Consider the following 25,505-nt stretch of genomic DNA (forward strand, 5'->3'; position numbering starts at 1 on the left):
TTCAGGAATATGGCCCCAAAGTGTATACATGAACAGGTAGACGGGATAGTTCCTGGGTGACTTTGGTGCAACTTGATTTTGCTTGAACCTGACAACAGCCTGCATGTATGCCTCATGCTCCCACTTTCTTGCACTTGCTTCCAGGGGTACCAAGATGGGCGGGACCGGATGATCCACCGGTCCACCAGCCAGGGCTCCATCAACTCCCCTGTGTACAGCCGTCACAGCTACACTCCAACCACGTCTCGCTCTCCCCAGCATTTTCACAGACCTGGTAAGGGCACCTGTTCCCGGGATTCACTCTCTAGAGTCATCCGTGTTTCTATGTGATTGTTTTCCCCACCGCTGATAGCGTATTTAAAAATCTGGCTGCCAAATCTGTCTGCCCCTCTCCCAGAAAAAATTGCCAACTCCTATTCCATTGTAGTTTGTGTTATTTCTTTTCTCAAAACGAGAGTCATTTTATGGTTATATTCATTATGACTTATTAAATAATTACATTTTGACAGTGAACACCTAGAAGCAAAGGAGGTTTTTTGTTTTTTTTAGACTTGAAGAAAATCTCAGCACTTTGAGACTTAAAATGGAGATCTCCAAAAGAAAATATGGTGATGTGCCTTTTAGGCTTATCTAAAATCTAAATCCAGTATTAGTCATTTACCGATGGGTTTATTATGTTTCCCCCATCCGGGTACATGGTATTACTAAGCATGCTTGGTTAAGAACCTGCTAGAAAGAAGTCTCATATACAACCTCGGGGTTGTATTTGGTAACTTTTAAGATGCCTTCCGACCTAAGATTTTGAATCAGACTTGGAAAATATAAAAACACTAGAGGTGTACTATGATGGAGAATATTAAGAGTAGTGGACTTCATTTACCTTTATCTCGGCAGAATGTAGTCCCTTTTACTATTAGTGGGTATCTCCTATGTAGAGTAGAAAAAGCATGGAGATCCCAGCACAGACCCAGGATTCCTAAGAAATAGATTCACCAAGGAAGAATTTTGGCCTTCTCAACAAACTTGGTGATGATGTATGTCTATGAAGACTTCATTTTAAGCCTCTTGCTTCTGTGCAGGCTGATGAGAATAAGCCCATTCATATGCTAACGTATTTTATAAAATAAAACCAAAGGACGTGAACAGAATGTAAAAAGGCTGCAATCTTCTCTTTAAAGCCATAGATTTAATGCTTGTAGAGGATTAAATTTCTACTTTTTGATCCTTCAATAAAGTATAGTTTTCTCTAGACTCATAAATATTTACTCAGTATTTGTTGAGTTACGTTAAAGGAAAATTTTTCAGGAAAGAAATTCCTTTTATTTTTCATGTACAATGATATTCACTTTACTTCTGGGTTTGGATTTACACCACTTTCTGTCTGGGTGATGAGAAATCCTTTGTGCCACCACCCCTACGTATGGGCATACCCTGATACTGCAGCCGTACCCTTGTCAGAATGATGCGAGGTTCACTGGCAAATTGTTGTTCGAGAGAATCCCTGGACAGCAAGGGAGTGGTCAGCCAGGGAAGTTGTTTCCCTAAAAGGTCATGTCCTCATTGGGCAGTAGAAAGTTTTCCTCTGTTCCAGTCATGGTTCTGATGCCAAGAGCCTGTAGAACATTCCCCATTCTAAGAACTTCTCCTCCCCCTTCACAATACGTTATGGACATGCGTGATGTCGGTTGTTAGGGCTCCTAATTATTTTTTCGAGGTGGGGCTCTGCTAGCATAGTCATGGTCAGCACAGAGCACCTCAGAGTATCCACTCCATACGTTCTAGATACCAGAGGATCGCGCACATCCTTAGGTCTGGGCTTAGGTTAATGTCCAGAACTGAGTTTCCAGTTCCCTGGTGTCACCACTACCCAATTCTCAGGATCACGGGTAGCTCTTTGCTACACAGGGGATACAGACAGGTTTCCCTTCTGCATAGGCAAAGTAAAATTAAACTTGCAGTAGGATACGTTTGCAGCTTAAAAAAAAAAGAATCTGACCCTTACCTATAAGTATTTCTTTGCAAGGTTCTTGAAATGATTGTCAGTTTTGTACATGTGTTTCAGAGGGTTCTGTTTCGTCAGGTGCCTTTTAAAGACAGCTATGGTTGAGTCTAAGTGACGTGCCCAGTCCTGGCTCAGTGGTAGCTGGTGTCATCCTGACAGAACCTTCTGGTGGCCGTTCCCTCCCACTAAAGCCATTTATTCTTGGAGAGTGAACTCTGTACTGACCTAAACCTGTTTGCAGACTCTCCCCACTTTGTGTAACCCTTCGTAGATGCCTTCTTAACCCCTTTTCCTTCCTCCTTTTTCAGACTTCTGATTAACGTTCATTTTTTTTTTTTCTTCCTTGGAACGATGGCGTTGTCCCTGCTCCTGTGTTAATTTCTGCTCTTCTTTTCTGTTTGCACCATGTCCTGCCCCGATCCTTGCTGCACAGAGCTGCTGTCTCCTGGTGTGCAGAGGTCCACCCTGCACACCGGCAGCCTCAGCTCCGGCCACAGCGACTCCCGCCCCAACTCCCCTTTCCGACACCACTTCCTTCCCCATATCAAAGGTAAGGAGGCAGGCTTCTCCAGGCAGCACCCTGCATAGCGGAGATTTATTAGCACCCTGGGAAGGCTAATAAGGTGTATCTCCAAGAGTCAGCTCCGAGCTTTGGACTTCTCAGCATGCCTGCGTGCGTCATGACTACACCCAGCCGTGTCTTAGAACTGGCATAGCATCTCTCGTTAGGAGAAATATGTCATTTCTAAAGGGCTCTAGATGAAAAAAACAGGAAATATGTTTGAGACCCTAAGATTTGTTATCTACTGCTTAAGAAAAATATATATTATTATTTTGTTTTTCTCTGGTCAAAAGCAAAATATAATATATATCTGGGGAATCTTCCTGGTTTTCATACGTGTTATGGCTCAGCAAAACACAACGGTATTCAGCAACAAGGGTTCCAAAGTTGTCTCAATGGTGATAAGCCACTTAACCACGTAACAATATTAAAACGTTTGGACGGTATGAAAGATCTATGGCAACGTAACTTAAATTTCTCTCCTTGAGACAACCCTTAGAGTAATGTTCCTTTGACCTGTCCTGATTTCTGCATGATGGAGAAGAGGGACTTTGCCTTCTGTTTTCTGTTACTGCCCATTTCTGCCCTTCCCTCTATGCCGTTCCCATTGTTCTCATTGTCTGTTATGTTTCCGTAGCCATTCTCAATCGAGCCAAGAGCCCCAAATTTAAAATAAGTAGGAACCATAATTTAAAATAAGTAGGAGCTCCCAGAGGATGCTAACTTTTTCCATAGTCTTGATTTGAACCAAATTAACGGAAGAAAATAGCTTAAGGAGGGAGTAGCAGGCAAGCACAGATGTTGTCGTGGGTCTTAAGACAGACCTAAGGGATTCTAACCCCGATTTCCAAGAGCTCACATCACTAACACTCTCTCAAGCAGCCTAAATGTTGTGCTCTTTGACTGAATTTCCTTGGCAGTCATTTTACAAGCATGCGATTTTAGCATTTTCTGTGCTGTAAAAATAACATTGCTGACAAGCTTATTTGAAGACACATACCGTTTGCCACTAGCAAAGAAATTTTTCAGCAGGTGCAGCACTTTCTAAAATTCTTGACAGATTATTTAAAATTATTACTGCTAATTAGTATTTGGGGAGGAAAGACTTTTATTATTTAGATGTCAAGATGATACTTTAGAGAATGTCTATAAAACCATAAGAAATTATTGAAAAAAACTTCAGAGATGTATTTTAAAGAGACTTTAATATAGAAGCCCTTGGCCAAATTAAGATGTTTGTTTCTTTGTTTCTAATATGCAAGGGAAAATGCATTTTTTAATTCATTAAAATGTAAACTGCCTTGTTCGGTTATTATATATTTCCTCTTTCAGAAAGCTACTTTGTGTAGGAAGAAAAATGTCATGTACCCTATAAAGTTATACAGAGTTATACAAATAACACATCACAAAATATCAAGACTCAATACCTCGTGCGTGTGCACAGCCTTATGGTGAGATGGGCACCCATGTGGACACTGGAGTCCCGGCTTTGAATATTATCTCTGTCACATGCTAGCTATGGGACCTTGGATTGTAGACTTAACCTTTTGAGTGCCACTTGCCTCATCTATGAAACCTCTCCTAGGGTATTGGGGTGTGTGAGGTTGTCAACTGAAAAAACAAAAAATGCACAACGTGAGAGCTGTGAGTTAAATTTTATTTGGGGCAAAACAAGGACTATAGCCCGGGAGACAGCATTGCAGATAGCTCTGAGAAACTGCTCCAGAGAGGTAAGGGGAAGGTCAGTAGATGTGTGATTTTGGTGAAGGGGGAGTACATGCAATCAGGCACATATTTTTTGCAGAAGGTTGCTGCTAGTCACGAGGAGCAGATGTCACCATGAAGGATTTTAGTGCTTTTCTAGATACGAGGAGATGCAAGAATTGGGCTCATAAAATCTTCTCCTGAAAGTATCTGACTATCTGAAGACCTGTCCTGTCAGTTTTTCCCAGAGCACAGAGGGCCTCATTCCTGATCTCCACCCTGAACTCCTTTCAGGGGGTACTGAAGGTCAGCCGCTGCTGCGGCTCATGATTTCATCCTTATAGAGGTAGATGGCAAGTGCCAATTTGTAGTTGGCAAGGTGAAATGCCCTGGTGTGTAGTGAGCGCTCAACTCTGGTCCCTCTGTGATTTCCCCCTCGGCATGGTGCTCTTAGAGCACTTCCGGTTGCATCAATCCATCACTCTTCACAGCGTCCCTATGAAGTAAAGTAGCAGGGGGCAGCCATGGGGGTGGATGAAGAGTTGAAGCCCTGGTTAAGTGACCCGGCCAAGGACTCACAGCTAGGAAGTGGCAACACCAGGACTAGATAAACCCCAAGCCTTCCCATCCCTCATTCCTATGAGGGGGCTGTGTTTCGGTCTAAATGCTATACACGAAGTATAATTTTTAAAGCAAACTTTTATTCTCCATCTCTTTTTAACTAGATAATTGCATTCTTACGGAGGCCAAGACAAACAGCTACTTTCAGGCATTTAAACTACAAAATTAACTTTTCAACAGAAATACCAAGTGGTTAGGAAAATTACAGTACTTCAGTGTGCCTAAATGGTGCTTTATTAAAAATGTAGATATACAATCTTTTCTTTTTTCAGTCTGAATTCGAAGTACACAGTCAAATAGTATAGGTTTAAATTATAGAAAGCAATAGTTTGTTACTTCGAGCTTACGCTTAAAAAATATCTAATGGTCTCTCTCTCATTTTCTTTTTACTGGATATATGCCTACTGTTGGTTCAGATGAAATAGTTTATATACTTCAGATACAAAATATAATGTACATAACAGTATATGCTTAGTTTTAAAATCAGCTTTTTGCTAAACTACAAAATCAATCATGCAGAATTTGTATATTAAAGATATTGCTTTAAAAGCCTAGTTTAGTTGAATAGCTAAATACGGATTCTGCAAAGAATTATGTCTTAGTTATTTTGAAAAACATGTATCCATTTACATGAAAGTCCTCTCCAGCCCCGGGGGAACGTATGGCCATTAGAGAAATACATCTAAGATATCTTTAAAGGAGCAAAGTCTCCCAGGGTTTTCCGTGGCTCTTCATTTGAGCATTCACTCTTTATCTTGGAGCTTGTTTTGCAATCTCAGGGAAATTATTTTTAAAACAAATGTAAGCCAAGGAGCTTAAGGACCCCAGGGTAGGATGTCCATCTCAGGAAGGTGTGGCTGAAAGCAGGGGTCCCCTAGCCCCTCTGGCAGCCAGAAGCCCACCTCCCATTGCCCAAGTCCAATTCTTGGCCCTTATTTCAGACGCATGTGGTCCAGGCCCCCAGGGTCCACGGAGCTGAGGACACCTGCATGGGTGTAGAGCTGAGCTGCACATCACCAGCTTTCTCTCTATCTCATTGGCTTCTCCATCCATTTTCTGTAATGCCCATCTTGTTTTCCATTGTGTTTTTTATTTCTGTTCTCTGACCTTCCTTGCAGCTTCATTCTATATCAGTATGTCATTGTTGGGCCATTTGGACAAGTGCATGCCTATTTGGAAAAACTATTTTCACCTTGTTTTGGGCTTTGTGCCATGTTTGCAGAGTTTCTCTTCCTTTCCCTTTGAAATACTGTTAGACATTACCTTCTGTGTCCATGAATCAGATTTGCAAACAGGAGGGCTACATATATTAAGTCTCTTTGAAAGAAATCTTCCTTGTTTTGCCATAGATATGAGTTGCTATGATGCAAATATGTATTTGACACTTGCTGAAGGAAACCATAACGTTTATTGAAACTTTAGACAGGACCAGTAATCTTGAAACTCTGTCATGACCTTCTAGATGCTGCCAACTTTAAGGTCCCCTCAGAATTTATATTTTGGAACATAAGCACTTAGAGGCCAGAAGCTAAGTGGTGCCAGCCGTTTCCCACAGCAGACACAAGCATTGCCATTTAGATTGACTTGTCTTAGAATTTGTCACTGAGGCTCTCATGGTGGCGAAAAGAAGAATAAAAGTAGGACAGAGCGTTTGAATTTAAGTACAGTGGGAATCCTTCCAGTAAATGATCTCCCAAGGACTGAAAAATTGGCCTATTGGGCTGACTTGGAAGGAGCTAAAAATGAAGACCAAGAAATGTATATCTATATATACAGTAGCTTCTCACCCCAGTAGCTAAGATCACTAACAACTTAGATGAACCAATGCAAGGACTTATTTAAAGAAACAAAATGGCTATGAGTGTGATATATACAATATTATATGATATATACACTATTATATTATTTTTAAACAATGTCAACTCCAGGCTGATAGATGATCATGATGATGATGATGACGATGATACCTTCCGTATATGATATTTCATCTGATGGCTTATGCATCACTTTGCCTGAGTAATGAACTAAGCACGAAAATAACCTTTTAGGGCCTTCATCAGTTATTTCCATCCAGGATAGAGGGAAACGTTTTATCACTTAAAGAAAGGGTGTTTAACTTAGAAAAGGCCTCATCTTGAGAATTTTTTTGTTAATGCCAACATTTTTAATGCCTTTCGCATTTCAAGGACTAAGAATTTGGTACCTAGCAACATTATGTACTCTGAGACCTTTAACCCAACGAGCCGTTGTGATGTGTAGAAATCATACTATGCAGGATCACTTAGATGGGTGTGTTGCTGGGTAGCTGTTTACCTAGTGTTTTTAAATGTCTCATGGGAGATTTTAAATGATTATAGAGTTAAATCTACTTACAAAGACTTGAACATACTAGAGTTTTTTCTAGCCACTAGAAAGGTCAGTGGTTGCCAAAGATATGCTGCTAAGTAAAAAACTCTGCCCAACTGGAGACAGCATTCAGCCAGAATACACCCTTTGGGAATTCAGACAGTCGTTCCATAGCCTTTGAGAGCCGTCAACCATGGAAGTGATGGGTTTCTACTGCCACTGGGCAGCAGAGCATCTTAATGATAGAATACTTGGGCAAATGCTAATTCTAATGACCTTAAACCTTGATGTCCCATATATGCAGCTATTTTTGTGTGTGCGTGACCCTGGCTAGTAACTATCAGAACAAATTTAATGGAGTTTCATCTGATTGGATATTATAACCAAAACCTGTGAGGACATTCCCCTCCCCCGAAAATCTGACGTTCTACAAATACAGGAAGGTTAGAGGTGCAGGATTAAGGACAGGGAGTAGTGTGGTTTCAAAGCAGTAGCACCAGTGTTCAAGATATGCAGGGTCTTCAAAAAAAAAAAAAAACCTCAAATAAAGCAAGAAAGTTGAGTCTCTCTAGAACTTCCTTTGAGAATAGCCCACAAGAATTATTCTGTTTTTAAATTATGGATTACTCTTGTGAATAATTTCTAATGTTTGTAGGAGTAAAGAATTCTTCTGAAGTGAAACAATTAAATTGGGGTTATTAAGGATCAACTCTAGGGAAAGCTATTTTTAAAAAAAAAAGAAAAAGGGTACTATTGTGATCCCACTGCTGTGTCCTAGCATCCAGCTGCCTATAATTAAGAGAAAGATGATGGTTGATACTGCAGTGGTGCTCACTAAATTAGGTCATTCATTGCTGTAGAATTAATTAGTTGGCCTACTTCAGTCATTCATTCACAGACATTTATTAAGCACTTAGTCGTGCCCAGGCACTGTGTTGAACACACAGAGATAAATGAGATCTAGTTCTGATTCAGCCTTAGGTTTAAAGCAGGATTTTCTTCTAAACATAAACTGTATTCTTCCTTCCCCTGCTTGCCTCTACTGGTGTTTTTTATATTAATTTTTTCAGACATGAGCTGGCTATTTCTCTTTAGGAGAGTGATAGTAAATGAGGTGACTTTCCCTTTAAATGAGCTTTTTAATAGATCAGTGGTTGTAGGTGAAGCTTCATAATTTTTAGCAGCTAATATCTCACTTTAGTAAAGTCAGCATTATAATATATTGGGAGCTAGATGCTAAACTGACTCTTGAAACAAAAAAAGAAAAAAGGGCAAAAGTTTTAGAACATGATAACCAAAAACCTGGACTCTAAATTTGAGACAGTAACAAATTCAGATCTCATATTCGGAATATCTTACTGCCCATTTGGTACAGATCTGTGCTCTGGTTATCTAAAACTATACATATCAAAAAATTAAAACTCTATTGAACATGTTATTGCGAGACTCCAGCAATTGACATCTTTCATGCATTGCTGGCCAGATTTAGAACAGTTTGATTTACTTGAAGAAATTGGCTCTTGTACACCTAAAACTAATATAATGTTATATGTCAGTTATATCTCAATTTAAAAAAAAAAAATTTAAGACAAAGTAAAAAAAAAAAAAAAAGAGAGAGAAAAAAATTGACTCCTGCTCTATTTTCTGAAGATCTATGATTTATTTAAAATTGTTAGCCTTAACTGATAGATAAATTGGACTTTATCAAAATTTAAAACTCTTGTGCTTCAAAGGACACTATCAAGAAAGTAAAAGACAACCACAAAGTGGGAGAAAATACTTGCAAATCATACGTCTGATAAGAAACTTGTTATCCAGAATATGTAAAGAACCCTTACAACTCAATCATAAAATTAATTACCTTACTAATTCATTAACTTTTGATAGTCCTATATCTTCTGGTGTATTCTTGCACGGATGTTCGCTCAGTCGTGGGGAAGGAGGACAGTAGGGTAAGAGCTGATCTCTTTCCGATTTTGCACAAGTCTCAGTTCACCCTGCAGTTCTCATCAGAGGGAGTGATGGTGGCTATGGGGGGGGTCCTCAAGGCTTTTGCAGCCAAGCCCAGCAGCACGTTCCAGGCTCTTCCCCACTCCCCCCTCCAAGAACGCCGTGCTGCCCAGCCGCAGAGGCCCATCCTGTTGCTCCCACACACCGGGGCCCTTCCTTCCCCGTGATGTTCCAGCTCCCTAGAATCTGGACCTTCTCACCCCTCCGGCCACCCATCCACCTGGTGAGCTTACCCTTCAATGACCAACTCAATTCTAGCATCTTTCCGTAGCCTTTCTGAAAAATCAATGGCACCTTCATGTGAGTGCCATAGAATTTTTCGCATACCCCCGAGTAAGCACTTATGTGGTATTACGTGTACTTGTTGCTTATAAGTCTGTCTCCTTAGGTAGACCCTGAGCCCCGTGCAGCTACGCACCACATCTCATTCACCTACTTAGCCTCAATCGAAGCGCACTGCCCAGCCATAGTAGATGCTCAGTAAATGTCTCACTGATGGAATTTATAGACTGGATAGAGCCTCTTTTAAGAGAAAGGTGGAGAGAAGTATAAGTGGTCCCAAAATACCTGGAAGAAAGGGGTCTGACTCTACTGTGTGTATTTCAAAGTGAAGCAACAGAAACATAGGCTGCAATGAAGGCACTTTGCGTTGCTCAGAGGAAGGACCACACAGGTTCCCAGACTCAGCCTCCCGTTCAGAGAAATAGATTCTGATTGCCAGCCTCTGCCATTATGCCTGGAAGTGATTGTTTTGGGGTTTGCATATCCCACCCCTTTACATGCTTGGGTTGTAACCATCTGACAACTGACCCTGAATCATTAGCAAGTGACTTTCCGTTCTTCTTAATGTACTTTCCATCTAATCAGTTTGCTGCCAGCTCACAGCCTTCAGCCGCATGCCATTGGAATGATGCACCTTACCGCTCACTGCTTTTAACCTAGTTCCACTTGAACTCAAATCTCTCTTTTGGAAAATTCAACCTTATACCAGTCACCTTTGTGAGCCAAGTTGATGAACTGAGTTTGTTTCTTTGGTTCCTCCTTTTTGATGTACCTCCTTCCGGTTTGTTCGTTTTGAATTTTTATTATGCTTGCTTTGTTTTCTTTCTTGCTCTCCCTTCTCTCATTTTGTTTTCTCCATTCTTCTCATTGGAGGCAATGAGCCATCCAGCGGCCGGAACTCCCCTCTCCCTTATCGGCCAGACAGCCGCCCTGTCACTCCAACTTACGCTCAGGCCCCTAAACATTTCCATGTTCCAGGTAGGAGCTGACATGGTCTGTGCCTTGGTGTCCTGTTGCCGTGTAGAATGTAGCCTTGTCACGTCTGTCTCGTCTCCATTTCTCATGCTCTTTTAATTGCGGTGCTCACAGTCGACAAACCCTAAATTGCAGGATCTGACCTAGAGGGCCTTTCAAAAGCTTTGTATGTGAGATGCCAGGATTGTATTGAAGGTTTACGTTTTCTCTAAAATTTTTGAAGGGGGATGGGAGGCAGAGGGTGGAAGAATAAGGGTTGAGTTGCTTTGTTTTGACAAAAATTTTAATTTTACCCTTATATTAGTACCTTCTAAGATACCACTCTGTGGTTTAGTGTCATTGTCTAACACAATGGCAATCTAGTTATCTTCTCATCCTAAAGACTGAACCTCAGTGTTCTTGAGAGTACTTTTATTTTATCTGTTTGTCTCCAGTGTGGAGATTCTTTCTGTGGACTTTTCAGAGAGCTGAAAAATTGGGTCATTTGGAGGGTCTTTCTGCAGTGTGTAATTAACTAACCACCTCCATAGCCCACAAAGACATCTTGCAATTTAGGCTTGGTGCTATAAGCTTTGCTGTCATGGTACAAATAGTAATTTGCCATCAGGAACTGGAAAAATCAGAACCCATCAGTATCTTAATATTTAGGGTCAGCTCACAATCTTTGTGAAGGCAAGATTGGCCATCAGAAGTCATGATATTATTTTTCCATCAGAAGTACATTGTTTTGCTTCTTTTAGCTACTGAAAGTGGTTTAATAAATTACCCGTTATGTTAATGTTGGCATACATATTTGGAATCTGTAGTAGTTTTTCTCTTTTGCATTCCAAACTTACCTAGAAGTTTGAACCGAGGAAAGTTCAATGGGATTCATACCACTGAGATAGGACTGCCTTTAAAAAATATATATATAAATGAAGTTTCATCGAACCTTGAAAATCAGTGTTGTACGTTTGCAACTTTTTTTATGAAGAATGCCCAACCAGGATCCAGTGCCCAAGATTCGGGGGAAACCTTTTGAAACCTCCTGAGTATTTGCAGTCAAAGTTTAATGGTTGCATAATCAAATGGGGTTCTATATAAATATATGAATAATATTTGGCATCTCTTTACTTTTCCTTTCTTTTGTAAAATTTGGCCTATACACACTAGGATTTTGTCAAACATCCTGTCAATACATCAGACTAGCCTCGCACCTAAAAATTGTTTCTATGTTTTACAAAAATATACTCTTAATTTCACTACATCGCTTTCCACTGTTCCACTCATTAGTTGAAAAGAAATTGAGCCACTGGTCTCTACTGGGAGCTCAATTTCGAGACAGTAGCAATTTGGGGATCTTCCCCAAACTGGTTATGTCTTCCTCACCATCACAGTATCTGCACTGCTTGCGTTTCTTCCTGTTTTAACCCCACTTTTAGTGAAGTGTATATTTGAAATAAATGGCTCATGAGTGAATGACATCTCTCTATATCCTAAGATGTATTACAAAGGATTCCATGTCACATGTCTATAGTAATTCACTCACTCCTGTAATTTCTTCTTCCAGTAACCTCAATCTTTGTAATACAAAAGTTAACCTTCTGGGTTATTTTTGTTGGAGAATCTTCAGTTTGGTTTGCCTCTTGGTTCATCTGTTTTTCCCATCGGTGGATGGCTCCCCATAATCACACACCTTTGCTTTTCATTTCCACAGATCAAGGGATCAACATTTACCGAAAACCACCCATCTACAAACAGCATGGTAAAACCCGCTTTCCTGCGCGTAGCTTTTAAGTAGCAACGTCAGCTGAACTCTTCGCTGTCCTCTGAAAGGCTTACCTGCTGCTGCTTTTGAGAATCAAACTGGGGCGTCCAGTGTATTATGCCTTTATGGTCTCCTATGATGCAAATATTGTGAAGTCGGTTTTCCTAGATAGAGAACACTTAGCTTGATTAGGAAACTCCTAGCTTATTTCTGAGCCCATCAAACCATGTATCATTTCACTCATAGAGAAGGAAAGGTACGGTCACACAGTAATTCACAAACTCCCTAACAAGACTTTTTTGGGGGGCCATCAAATAATTTAACCAACCTCTCTGATAATTTTCATGAGCTTGCAATTAGTTTAACTAATTAAAACTAGTGAAGGCTAGCTACCTAAAAATTAATTCGACCAAGGGAATTCCCTGGCGTTCCAGTGGTTAGGACTCTGTGCTTCCATTGCAGGGGGCACAGGTTCGATCTCTGGTCAGGGAACTAAGATACCACAAGCCACGTGGCCAAAAAAAAATTAATTTGACCAAGCCTCCATCAGCCTGACTGTCCAGTTCCCCAGTTTCTGATGGGGCATGCAGATGTCTGCACCCTGTGGTAGAGGGGATGGGACTCACGCTGAGACAGAGGCCCTAGCCTTGATCCCAGCTCTTCACCTACATGGTTCTGTGATATCAGAGACATAACCTCTGTCCCTCAGTTTCTCATCTGCAAAAACCAGTACATTAGGCCAGCTTGTCTCTGAAATTCCTGCAAACTAAGAACCACTGATGTGGATTTATAATTGTGTTTTCCTTTTCTGGGAATATAGAAATTTTAAACCCAGGAAATCATATTACTCTTTGTAAATCACATTTCCCTCCAACATTATTAGGTCTCTATAGATTCAGCTGCTATAAATCTCTGTGAATGGGTAGAAAGCCAAGACTGGTCTCCAGGTGATTTCAGAAAATTATACACAAATTGTGACTGGAAATTTGAAGGCTGCCTTTAGAATCCAGTTGACATTAATGAGTCCTAAAGGCTTAGGATGACATGAAAAGCAAATAAAGTTGAAAATGCAAAAAGAAAAAAAAATTTCAGGCCAACATTCTAGGGGAAAAAGAATGTATGTATTGTAATGGTTCTAGAACTATGATTTTTTTTCTTCATCTGTGTTTTTTTTTTTTTTTTGAGTTTACACCATGTGCTTGCTTTTTTAAGTTTCTTAACCTTGTTTTTGTTTGCTTTTTTTATGGTTTAATGTCTTCTCACCCACTCATTAACATGTGAATGTTTACTGACTTCACCAATTCTAATGCGTAAGTACTGTTTGAAGTCTGGCTTTAAAAAAAATTTTTTTTTTAATTTAAGAATAAGATTCCCAGTTTGATTTATCAGTTTAGAGACTTTTTTAAATACTGAAATCTCTAAGATCCTGCCTCTCCAAATAAAAATAATCAAATAATTAAGATTTAAAAAGATAGGATAATGTTAGGTTATTTATTTGGAAGAGATTAGTTTGCTTCTTTTTGTGAAATTGACTTTGACTTTGCTCTTTACTTTCTTTCAGTCTCTTGTAATTAAGAGTAGCACAACCAGAGCGGTACATCCCAAAGGACATTCTGCAAAAGAGCAGTTCTCTGTGATAGAAATAGATGTCATACCAAAAACTGGTGTCTATGCCCTGTGCATTTGGAAAATGCTAGACTTAAATAAAGTCACACTTCTTAGTCTTTAATATGCTAACACATATTGTCCTTCTTTAAGAAGAGGATATAGTGTGCAGTGTTTTCCAAGCTGATTTTATCTTTTATTCTCATGAGGTTAGAAATTCAGAAAAATACTGTTCCATGCCTGGCTGAGAATTTACCCCTTATTATTATGTAGGGCGACCTCAGTCAAGTTACTTAAGCAAATTGAGACCCAGAAAGTTACTTAAAAAATGTGGAATTGGAGATGAAAATTCAAAAAGTTACTTCCAGATTTAAAAATCTATGAGCCCAGGGATAGGGGCAAATTTTATCTATAGCATTATAAATATGTTGTGAAATGTTTAGTAACATCCCAGGTCAGCTTGCAAAATTAGCCAGAATCAGGGACTGACCATTTAACCTGGTTTGTTTTGCTCCATTTCTGTGATTCCATCTGGGGCTCTAAGCCAATGACTCCACCATAAGCGTAGCCATTAAGAACTCTGGGAACTAATGCTGCTCCTAGTCTGGCTTTTGTGGTTTTAAAGCTGGATGAGTCATTTGTATATGCAGCCCCTTGAACAAAACAACGAGTGGGTATGGCAAACCCAAGTCTCAAGGCTAAATTCCTGCAAGCTGACAGTGGATTTTCCTGCTGCCATTTCACCTAGGAATCAAGGACACATATACAATATGCAAGGATTGAAATGAACCGGACCAATATTTTTGTGGCTAAGAAGCCACAAAAATTCAAAGCCAACCAGCTCTCTTATGATTAACACCTACAGTCAAATGACAATGTCATGCTTTTCACTTACCTCTTTAATTTCAGATTAACTAGATTAAAATTTCTAATTGCTCTAGAATTGTCCAGTGGAACTTTCCATGATGATGGAAATGTTCTATAATTATGCTGTCCAATACAGTAGCCGCTAACCACGTGTAGGTATGGATCACATAAAATGTGGCTAGTGCTACTGAGGAACTGAATTTTAATTTTATTAATCATTTGTTTTATTTAATTGTATTAATTTAAATGGAAATAGCCACATGTAGCTCGAGCTAGTATCGGACAGCACAGCTCTGGAACAAGATTTTTCAGATGTAGAACAGATGTAGAATGAAGCTTTGCTTCTGGCAGAACGTAAGGAAGATGAGTCGAGTTGTCACTAAGATCTGTTAGTGACTGGGTGATGGATAGTGGTGATAAACAGCTCTCTGGAGTTCACACTTTTTGCCAGAGCACGAGAAAACTATGTAAGAGGATTGATTGTACTACCATGGCCTTACAGACCGATAGCTAAGCTGCCCCTGATTCCCATCCAGATGCAGCTGCCTTGGCAGCCCAGAGCAAGTCTTCAGAAGACATCATCAAGTTTTCCAAGTTCCCAGCAGCCCAGGCTCCAGACCCCAGCGAGATACCAAAGATTGAGACGGACCACTGGCCTGGTCCCCCCTCACTTGCCGCCATAGGTATGCAACTGTAGCAGCTAAGCCAAATGGACAAATTGCTAGGAGATCTCAAAATGCAGTGCTTAAAAATATGCAAGGAAATGTGTCCTAGTGTAAAAATTTTTTAAGAAAAGTATGACCAAGAGTTAGAACAGTGAAAAGAACTAAGGTAGTATTAACGTGTGTGCAAAATGCTTCAAAAACCCAACCACCGGAGCCTTGTGCTAACCCAACCCAGTGAGGTGCAGAACTGGTCTAAAACAGGTGTTTTGTGTGGACTCTCAGTTATTACTGTAAAGTCAGTAACTCTTTTGAATATAGTTGAATCAAAGCCTCCTGCCAAGAACTTCGTTCTATATAGTTAGAGCATAGTGGGTGGATTTACTGAGTGTCCACAGAAGTGTGATTTCTTTGAATTAAGTTTGTTTTAGACGATTTCTGGGTTGTAATTACAATTCTCTTAACAACCAATCTTAACACTGAAGCTCTTTCATTTTTCTCACCTGATCATGTTCTCCATTACTAAGGAAGGGCTGTTACAGAGTAACAAGTGTTCTGGAATATTACTCATGTAAAGTTACATGATTTCACATCTGTCATTTCCATGACGTCTGTGCTAAAATGTCACATTTGAGCTGTTTCATTCTTTGCTTTGAACCACACATATATGCTTTAGAACTGTGTCTGTGTCTTTACTGTTTTGTCATTAGTGAAATCACTTGGCCCTAAAAAATGGTATTAGCAAACTCAGAAGCTAGTACTGAAAATTTAGTGAGTCAGCTTTCCAAAGATATGACTATCTTATCACATTTCTGTTGACAACCTAAAAGGCCTTCAATTTTCCAAAATTCCCAAATTTTCTTCATCCTGCTGTTTTTCGCCAAGTTATTTTTGGAATAGCTTTTACAAGCAATAGAAGTGGATTTTAAAGCAATTGATATCTATAGAAGTAGTTGAAGGAAAAATCTATTATACCTCCTGGGTTCCTTATTCACAAGTATTCTATACATTATGTTGACTTAAGATGTATCTAGTTCTTGAAAACTTATGTCTATTCATTTTTGTTAGTGTAGATTAAAGAGAGAAAATTCACGTTGATATTCATGATTTTAGAAACTAAGACTCAGTCGTCAGCTTTTTTTTTCTGCTGGTCCACGTCCTTCAGGCAGTTCTTGGGGCCGCTGAGGTTCCTAGTTCAGTCGTGTTGCATAGCAGGGACATTAAACAGCTAAACTTTGGGGGAGAATTAATATTTTGTTGTTACCAACTGTCATCACTAAATGGTTTGAGGTTCCAAAATGAAGAAAGCTTCTGGTCCATTAATCCAACTGATCAAACCCTGAAGGTATTAGTTAGAGTTTATTTTGATTAGATTAACAGGCTTTCCTATCTCCTCCCACAGCTAAATTAGTCCAAGCCACTTAGGAAAAGCGATAATTATCTTAATTTTCCAGCCATTCAGACAGATTCCTCCTTTCCCCTCCATCTCCCCTTTTTCAGGAAGCTTAAAAATTGTACGTGATCTGCTCTATTATACTGAAATAAGTAACTTTTTAGCTGCGTTAACCCTTTTTATTGGCCCATTAGTATAAAACTCTTTTGTGACCATTTTCCGAAAGATTGAGAGCAAGGAAACATTAGAGACCCATCCCTTCAAAGAAAAATAAAGCATGCTTCTTTTTCTTTTTTTAAAAAATTATTTATTTATTTGGTTGCACTGGGTCTTAGTTACAGCAGGTGGGCTCCTTAGTTGTGGCTTGAGAGCTTCTTAGTTGTGGCTTGCTGCCTGCTTAGTTGCGATACATGGGCTCCTTAGTTGTGGCATGCAAACTCTTAGTTGTGGCATGCATGTGGGATCTAGTTCCCCGACCAGGGATCGAACCTGGGCCCCCTGCATTGGGAGCATGGAGTCTTAACCACTGAAGCATGCTTCTTAATGAATTTATTGGAGGTAGAAGGCAGGTGATGGTGTGGTGCCAAACCTAAATATTCAGAAAAAGAAAACAAGATTTTTAAATTCGTCACAAGAGAGTGACTGTCTTACCTATTTGATGGTATCTAGATGAATTTGGCTTCCTCTCTATTTGAACAATGACCTCAGGGACATCAAAATAATAACCGCAGATGCCCCTCCCACCTACTATGGAAGCTCTGACCAGTGGCCAGTGGGATGACTTAGACCCAATCATAATGGCAAACCGAGTTCTAATTGAGCAGATCAGATTGTTGGGAGGCATGCCTTACTGAATCACATTTTGGACTGGCTTGTCGAACGGGGCCCGTTGTCTCAAGAAACCAGCTGAATTGGTGGCAGGCTCTTTTCTCCCATGTGTTGCTCACGAATGTTGAAGACCACTGCTGACTTTGCCCGCCTGACACGTTGAGCACAGGTGGACCAGTCCCTTGAGATCCCCTTGCTGTGGGGCTAATGTGAGAGGTTGTCTTTGCTGTGGACTTAGGAGCTGACATGAGACGCAGATCTAGCGGCAGAGAGGAAGACGACGAGGAGCTTCTGAGACGCCGGCAGCTGCAAGAGGAGCAATTAATGAAGGTTTGTCCTGAAACGACTTTGCTGCAGTCTTCAGTTCTGTTGATCCATGTTATTGAACGATTACCGTGGGCGAGCCACCAAGATGAGCAGGAGGTAGTCCCAGCCCTCAGGGGCTTACTGTCCAGTAGGAGAGACAAGATGGGCATCTGGTGACTGTAATAAGGCAGAATACTTAGCGGGTTCTGGAAGAGGTGACCTGGAGGTCAGAGAGACACGGAATGTTTGGGCCTTTTCGAGGAGAGCGAGACTCTGTGTGGGGTGTGTGGGTGTGGTGCATGTGTTGAAAGGATGCTGAAAGGCCAGGTAAAGCCAAAGTGCACTCCGAGGTGGTACAACACCTTCCTTCCCTCACGCAGGCTCTGCTGAAGGATTTCCCTTGGGACAGAGCCTTTCTCCAAGTCTTTCCTCAGGACTCATAGGACCTTGTGTGTATATCTGGGCCAAGAGAGAGGGGATAAAATGGACTGTCACTAAGACATGCTCATTATACCCTCTGTCTCTATCTTAGGCCCACAGCATCCCAGAAGGCCTGGGGTTGAGGGAGCCGAGAAATGATAAACTCCTACCAATAAGGGTCATTTTCCAACGATACTTAATCATATGGGGAATGCACATGATACTAGTTATATAAGGATACAAAGTTACATTTATTATGTGTTCCCAGTTTTGTATATTATGTGCATAGAAAAATACTGGATAGGTATAGATCAGAATGTAAATGGTGGTTATCTCTGAGTGGTGGATTATGGGCTATTCTTTCCTTCTGGATTTTCTAAAATCTGTACAACGAGCATGCATTATTTTTTTCCCTGTTTTTAAACAAATCAGTGTAATTTATCTTTAAAGGCTACTATCCCCAGTCTTCCCTTCCCACATCAAAAATCTGTACACACTCACACATTGCCCTCCTGAGTCTACCTGCTGGCGCTTTGCGGGGAGGGCAAAGGAGGGAGAACATTCTTCTGATCTGGAGCCTGGTTTAGGGCAACAGAGCCTTGACATTGAAGGGACTATGGTGGGTTCAAGGTCCAAAACCTGGCTGACCTTTTGGCGAGCCACCAGGCTCTGGGACAATATGCCTCAGCCCTCTCCAGAGTCAGGAACTTCTTGCAGGATCTCCTAAAAAGAAACTGCAGTTCCCTAAAAGTAATTGCGGGCTTCGCTTTCATTTTTCTTTTCTCTGTGAATAGCTCAACTCGGGCCTGGGCCAGCTGATACTGAAAGAAGAGATGGAGAAGGAGAGGGAGAGCCGGGAGAGGTCCTCCCTGGCCGCCGGGCGCTATGATTCTTCCATCAACTCAGGTGAGCAGCAGACCCACCACCTTCCCTGAGCCAGGAGCTGGCCACCTGCCTGCAAGGAGCCTAGTTTGATGGTTCCAGGAGAGGCAGGGTGGTTTCTGGTGGGATCTGCAGAGTGTTCCATAGGAAAGGAAGTGTAGGAATCCTATGTCATGTCAACTTAGCTTAAGAGCCTGCCACGGCTCTTCCTTAAATGTGTGTTTCCTTCCTGTTGGAAATAGGGGGAGCCCTTGGAGGGTCTCAAGAACCAAGAGGTGTCAGTTCCCTTGAGCTGGGTCTACCTTCTAGAACGTACATCTCAGAGGGAAGCGGCAAAAAGAAAATCCTCATAGAGAACAGAATGCTTTTTATAATTTTTTTTTTTTTGATGTGGTTGCGCTGTGGGACATTAGTTCCCCAACGAGGGACTGAACGCGTGCCCCCTGCAGTGGAAGCACAGAGTCTTAACCACTGGACCGCCAGGGAAGTCCAAGAACAGAATGCTTTTTAACTGTAGAGAGCATGAACAATTTTTTCAAAGTATTATGACTTTAGTATATTCAGTATAAGAGCTGAGGGCTAACAGTACTGTTGTTGATGCTTTTTTTTTTTTTAAAGAAATTCACGTTCTTTATTTATTTATTTATGACTGTGTTGAGTCTTCGTTTCTGTGCGAGGGCTTTCTCTAGTTGCGGCAAGCGGGGACCACTCTTCATCGCGGTGCGCGGGCCTCTCACCATCGCGGCCTCTCTTGTTGCGGAGCACAGGCTCCAGACGCGCAGGCTCAGTAATTGTGGCTCACGGGCCCAGTTGCTCCGTGGCATGTGGGATCTTCCCAGACCAGGGCTCGAACCCGTGTCCCCTGCATTGGCGGGCAGATTCTCAACCACTGCGCCACCAGGGAAGCCCAATGCTTTTGAAAGAGATTACTTATATACCGGGCTGAAATAGTCTTTCGGTATATTTTCCCCTGCTTATACTTGTCATAAGCCTGTTCTCTTTTAACCCACAAGATATCTTCTCACATGCTGTGAACTAGTGCATAATTTTCTCTCCTGAGGATTCCTTTAAACATGTGTTTAGTGTTTCCTATGCAAACACTTCTGCTAAACATTATTTCATTTAATCTTCACAACATACCAATGAAGTAGATGATATTATGATTATTATCATCTTCCCCATTTTGTAGATCAGGAGACAAGTAAAGGGAAGTTTAAGTAACTTACCCAATGTCACATTGCTGATAACTACCAAAACTAAGGTTTAGGAGTCCAAGTATTATAACCCCAGAGCCCACACCCTTAACCGGAATGCCCTGCTCCTTCTCATAGATGTGTCACTGGCATTGATCTTGGATTAGGTAGTTTAGTAATCTTTAGAGTTCCTTCCAATTCTGCAATTCTGTTGTATAAGAGTAAATAGCACTGTATCTACACGGGTCAAGAAATGAAGACTTAACAAGATGGAATACCATGCCCGAAGATGCAGAGGTGTTAAGTTGCAGAGCCAAAATTCAAGCCCAGGTCTACTCCCTCCAAAGCCCAGCAGCTTATGAGGTGTCCACGCTGTTGATCAATGGGGTACCCTATCCCAAGCCTCCCAGGCGTCCAACTGTGCTTGGCCAGTAGATCCTGGTAACTTAAGTGTAGGCCTCCAGATCAGTTACCGCTGCCATACCAACTGGGGCTTGGGCCTGTGTATCCCAGTAGCCCTGGGTTTAGATCATTGCTTAGATCTTTACAAGCTGAGCAGCCGTGGGCAAGATACTTAACTTTCTATTAGCCCCTATTTCTTCTCCTGTAAAATGGAAATACTACCATCATTATTAGGATTGTGTTGAGGATTCAGAGATGCCAAGCACTTCTTCCTTCCCCCCCCTCCTCGAACATTTCACTGCCCACCCATTCCCTGCATCACCCAAATATGGTGGCATTTTGTGAACACTTGAGCCCAATATTTGGATTTTTTTTTTTTCTAAATCTTCTATTCTGTAGGGTAGAAGATACACTGCCAACTTCATGAAAGAATTGGACTTCCGGTTCCTAACAGTTACTTTTTTATCTTTCTCTTATTCAGCTTCACATGCTCTATCATCGAAAACCTCATCTCTCCCAGGCTATGGGAAAAACGGACTTCACCGGGTGAGATTTCTCAATTACTCGTTTCTGAGTCTCTTCCCTCTTGAGTCGTGGTTGAAGTATTGATGTATTGTCAGAATACACCTGACAATATGATCTCAGTGTTGGATATAATGAAAATTGTAATCACCCTGCTCTCCTGGTAAATCACTTTGAGTTACAGGCAAAATAAGATATTTCTATTGAGAGAAAGAGAAATTGACTTTAGATAAAAGAATAGCCTGTATAAGCTTATGGGAAGACTAGATTAATTGTGTGGCAAATATTTCTACAATCAAGCAAAAAGTAATTACTGGAGCCATTATCTCTGCTGTAAAAAGATACAGGAAAGTTTATTACAACCTCCCTCCCCACAAAGCATGGAACCAAGTGTAACTGTGTAGCTGTGGTGTGGAAAAATGTGTTTTTATTTATCAGCAAGGGATACTTGCTTGCCAAGGACCTGCTGAGCAGTAGCATAGGATATACCACAAAACACAGGTATTTCATAGAAGAAGAACTACGTAGGAAAAATAATAGGGGTCCAGGAATTCAGCTTGGGAGGAATTCTTAGGATTTTGTAAATCCTATCTTCCTTTTCACCTGACTCCAAAACGAGTACTGTGGAGCAGATTTTCTAATGGTGCGTTTTTCTTCATTTCAGCCTGTTTCTACAGACTTTGCTCAGTACAACAGCTATGGGGATGTCAGCGGGGGAGTGCGAGGTGAGGCCCCTGCGGCTGGGTGTTGGCTGACCAAGGGGGAGAAGGGGCTGTGCTGTCACAGGCATGTTGGCTGGGCTCAGGCTGTGTCACATCCTACGGTCAGATCACATCTGTCCTCTGAGCCATCAGGGCATTTATTAAAATCCCAGAGGATCTCTCCTGATGTGAGACCACAAGAAGCGAGTTTGTAGGAGGGAACTCATTGCTCCTACTATGTGCTGAGCGCTAATTAGATCCCTGGAAGTACCGTGATAAGCAAGACATGGGCCTACCTTCAAAATGCATGTGGCTACAGATGCACTGGTGTGCAAGGCAGAAATAGAGACACAGATGTAGAGAACAAATGTATGGACACCAAGGGGGGAAAGCGGGGGGCGGGCAGGGCTGGGATGAACTGGGAGATTGGGATTGACATATATACACTAATATGTATAAAATAGATAACTAATAAAAAATGCATGTGACAGAGACAGAGAGAGAGAAACTCTGTGAGATAAATGCTATGGTCGGAGATGCAGAGAGAAGGGAGAAACACCTTCAGGGTGTCAGCTTCCCCAGGGAAGGGTGTTTAAACTCATAACTAAAACCAGAGAGGCGTCTTCCAGCTTCCGCGAGCAGCCAGGCCGCGTGCGCAGAGACCCGGAGCCGGGGGAGCGTGGCTTGTTGGGGAATGTTTGGAGAATTGCAGTAGGATATACTCTCTGTTGATGTTTCCATATTTTTCTATGGTCTTGCCCTTCTGAGATTTTCTTTTTCTTTCCTTTCCAGACTACCAGGTACGGAGCACTGTCTTTCTCAAGTTGGCCACCCCAGCAAAACAGCCTTTTTTCACAATCCAGACACGTTCTTCTGCGGCTCCAGGGAAGGGTTTCTGTTGAGAAGACCCTGATTTTGGTTGATCCATCTAATCATTAGTCCACAGATGTGAGGAGCCATGAGCGGCAGGCATGCCTGGGGCCCAGGTCAAGCTGGTCCTGCAGGTCTGCGCGAACCAGACCAGGCGTCAGAGGACCCTCTTGCTCTGCCTTTGGAGAGTCCTCTCTGGGGTGGAAGTGGACCAGCATCAAGGGTCCACGCACATGCAGTTGCTTTTTCTTTTAGTTATAACCACTCACTCCTTGAGGCCCTCCCCTCCTCTGTGTGGTCACAGATGAAAAGAAACCCCTGTCTTGGCCAATAGGAAAGAGCTGCTGTGGTACCATTCCTTTTTTCCTAGAACCTAAACCTTGTAAAATGATAATGGAGAATGAGAAAAGGGGAAAAATGCAAAGAAAGCTAAGATTAGAATAAAAAAAAAACAACAAAAAAAACAAGCATAGACCTGGCAATTCTTTGACGTACCATATACTTTAACACGTGCAGCCTACATTCAGGGATCAGTCAATAGTTATTAAGCCAAAACCTTTCATCAACTGGAGTATAAAAGAGCAGCATTCCCACTATCCCTGCTTTTATGTAACAAGGAGCTCATTTTGAAAAATCCATGGTAATTAAGATGACACATCTCTAAAATGGCAGTGAAGATTTGAGACCCAAACAGGGAGGTCTAGGAGCCCACAGAGCTCTCCCTCAGCTCCCCATGCTGCCATGGGCTGCTCCTGAAACCTGCATTTCTGTTGCAGACCCTCCCAGATGGCCACATGCCTGGAATGAGGATGGACCGGGGCGTCTCCATGCCTAACATGTTGGAACCAAAGGCAAGTGTGGCTCTTTTTCTCTTTCCTCTCACATGGGATGAAACTGGGACATAACCCTAAAAAGATTTGATTTTCTATCTCTTTCACCATTTTCAGGGTTGAGACCCACTTGGCTCCAGGCCAGTGCATTAGGCAAGCCGTGTCATAAAGCATCTTTCCACTCTGTGGGTTTTGTCACACCGAGTCAGCAGGTTTAAGCTCTCCCTGGGTCTGGTGCTGTGTGTTCCCAGTGAAGTACCAGCACTTCTCTCCTATGACCTCGGTATCTACTTGGCCCCTGCCATGAGTGTGGCAAAGCCTGCTCCATGTGGAACAGCTGCAGCCCCCTCCAGATAGGGTGACCAACACACCCTAACTTGCCCAAGACTTTCCTGGTTATAGCACCGAAAGTCTTGCATCCTGGGATCCTCCTCAGTCCCTAGCAAAGTGGGATGATTGGTTGCCCCAGCTCCAGAACATCCTGTGACTCCAAAGGTATCCAAGGGCTGTGCTCCTTGGTGACCATAACTGGGGCTTATTTCAATATGTCATCTACCAAAACACTGCTTCTGGGGCCGCATGGCTCCCTGGATTCATGAACTGGTCATGGAACGAGATTGTCTAACCCTGCAAGTGTGAACTGCCTTGTAAAACAGATACCTATAATTTCAATTCTCTTCTAATTTTTACCTTCATCCCCAGTACATAGTAAGCTGTATTCTTTTACTCAGCAACGCCCTCCAGAGGCACAGTGCCGCCTGAGACACTTGTGGGTATTGGCAATGTATAGGAACCTGCCCTGTCTGCTGGAGACTTGAGTGAGGAACACCCATCACTCTAATACTCTAATCATAGTGTCTTAGAAGCTCTATCTTGGGAGTCTTAGATTTTAGGTAGCTTCTGCTTGTTAATAAAATGGACAGCGGTGGGAATTTTTCCCTGGCGGTCCAGTGGTTAGGGCTCCGCACTTCCACTGCAGGGGGCACGGGTTCGATCCCTAGTTGATCTAAGATCCCACATGCCACATGGCCAAAAAAAAAAAAAAAAAAAAAATGGACAGCAGTATTCTAGAAGAGGTGTTTTTCTTTGCTTCTCAGATATTTCCATATGAAATGCTGATGGTGACCAACAGAGGGCGCAGCAAAATCCTAAGAGACGTGGACAGAACCAGGCTAGAGGTAAAAAACAACAACAAACAAACACACAAAAAAACTTATCCCAACTGCATAGTCCTGTGCATTTTCCGCAGTCTTCCCCTAAGAAATGTTCCAGCTAAGGCAAAAAATAAAAAGGATCAACCTAGGTTAAACTAAGCTAACTTGGAGGAAAACCCAAATTTGTATTTAGGAGATGAGCATAAAAATGTATGGTAAAATTCAGAAGAACCACCCAGGAGATGCAGTATGATTTTAGTCATTTTCTTTGGAAATTTGATGTTGCCCTAATTTATGGCTGGTGATGTAGAATGGAGTCTCCCATCACTCTTCAGATACCCCCAAATCCTTATCTTTCTCTGAGCCTGGGTTGAGTTTGTTGAGATTGGGGAGGGAGCGTTCAGTAAAGAGGTGTGTACTAGGCAAGTTCCTCTCTTGGCTGTTTCCACATTCCTTGTCGAAGGGTTAGCTGGGTACACATACCCAAGTCCTCCTTAGATGTGGAAGACTGATCTTCGTGCTTTTCCATCTGAATGGTTTTAATTAAGAAAAACTCTGGCTGCTAATCTCATAAAGAATCATTAATTTTCTCTGACAAAAAGCAGTACATCTGTATGTGAG

The 25,505-nt window shown here is 41.7% G+C and overlaps 1 protein-coding gene across 15 annotated transcripts in view; it reads left to right on the forward strand.

The window, feature by feature from the left end:
- ABLIM1 (actin binding LIM protein 1) overlaps nucleotides 1-25,505 on the forward strand; it is a 343,354-nt gene that overhangs the window by 312,284 nt on the left and 5,565 nt on the right. For 7 of the 15 annotated variants that reach the window (XM_059899450.1, XM_059899459.1, XM_059899452.1 and 4 more), the window contains 9 exons: nucleotides 145-274; nucleotides 2,436-2,552; nucleotides 10,401-10,505; nucleotides 12,199-12,246; nucleotides 15,258-15,404; nucleotides 17,843-17,934; nucleotides 19,125-19,236; nucleotides 21,289-21,353; nucleotides 21,994-22,260. In XM_059899450.1, the coding sequence (XP_059755433.1) occupies nucleotides 145-274; nucleotides 2,436-2,552; nucleotides 10,401-10,505; nucleotides 12,199-12,246; nucleotides 15,258-15,404; nucleotides 17,843-17,934; nucleotides 19,125-19,236; nucleotides 21,289-21,353; nucleotides 21,994-22,245 (1,068 nt within the window). In that variant the 3' untranslated portion in view covers nucleotides 22,246-22,260. Of the gene's footprint in view, nucleotides 1-144; nucleotides 275-2,435; nucleotides 2,553-10,400; nucleotides 10,506-12,198; nucleotides 12,247-15,257; nucleotides 15,405-17,842; nucleotides 17,935-19,124; nucleotides 19,237-21,288; nucleotides 21,354-21,993; nucleotides 22,261-22,822; nucleotides 22,831-23,676; nucleotides 23,752-24,827; nucleotides 24,909-25,505 lie in introns of those variants that run through there. The other 8 variants (XM_059899463.1, XM_059899464.1, XM_059899451.1 and 5 more) reach the window with 8 other exon arrangements.

Source organism: Balaenoptera ricei, chromosome 16 (genome assembly GCF_028023285.1).
Source record: "Balaenoptera ricei isolate mBalRic1 chromosome 16, mBalRic1.hap2, whole genome shotgun sequence".
Lineage (NCBI taxonomy): Eukaryota > Metazoa > Chordata > Mammalia > Artiodactyla > Balaenopteridae > Balaenoptera > Balaenoptera ricei.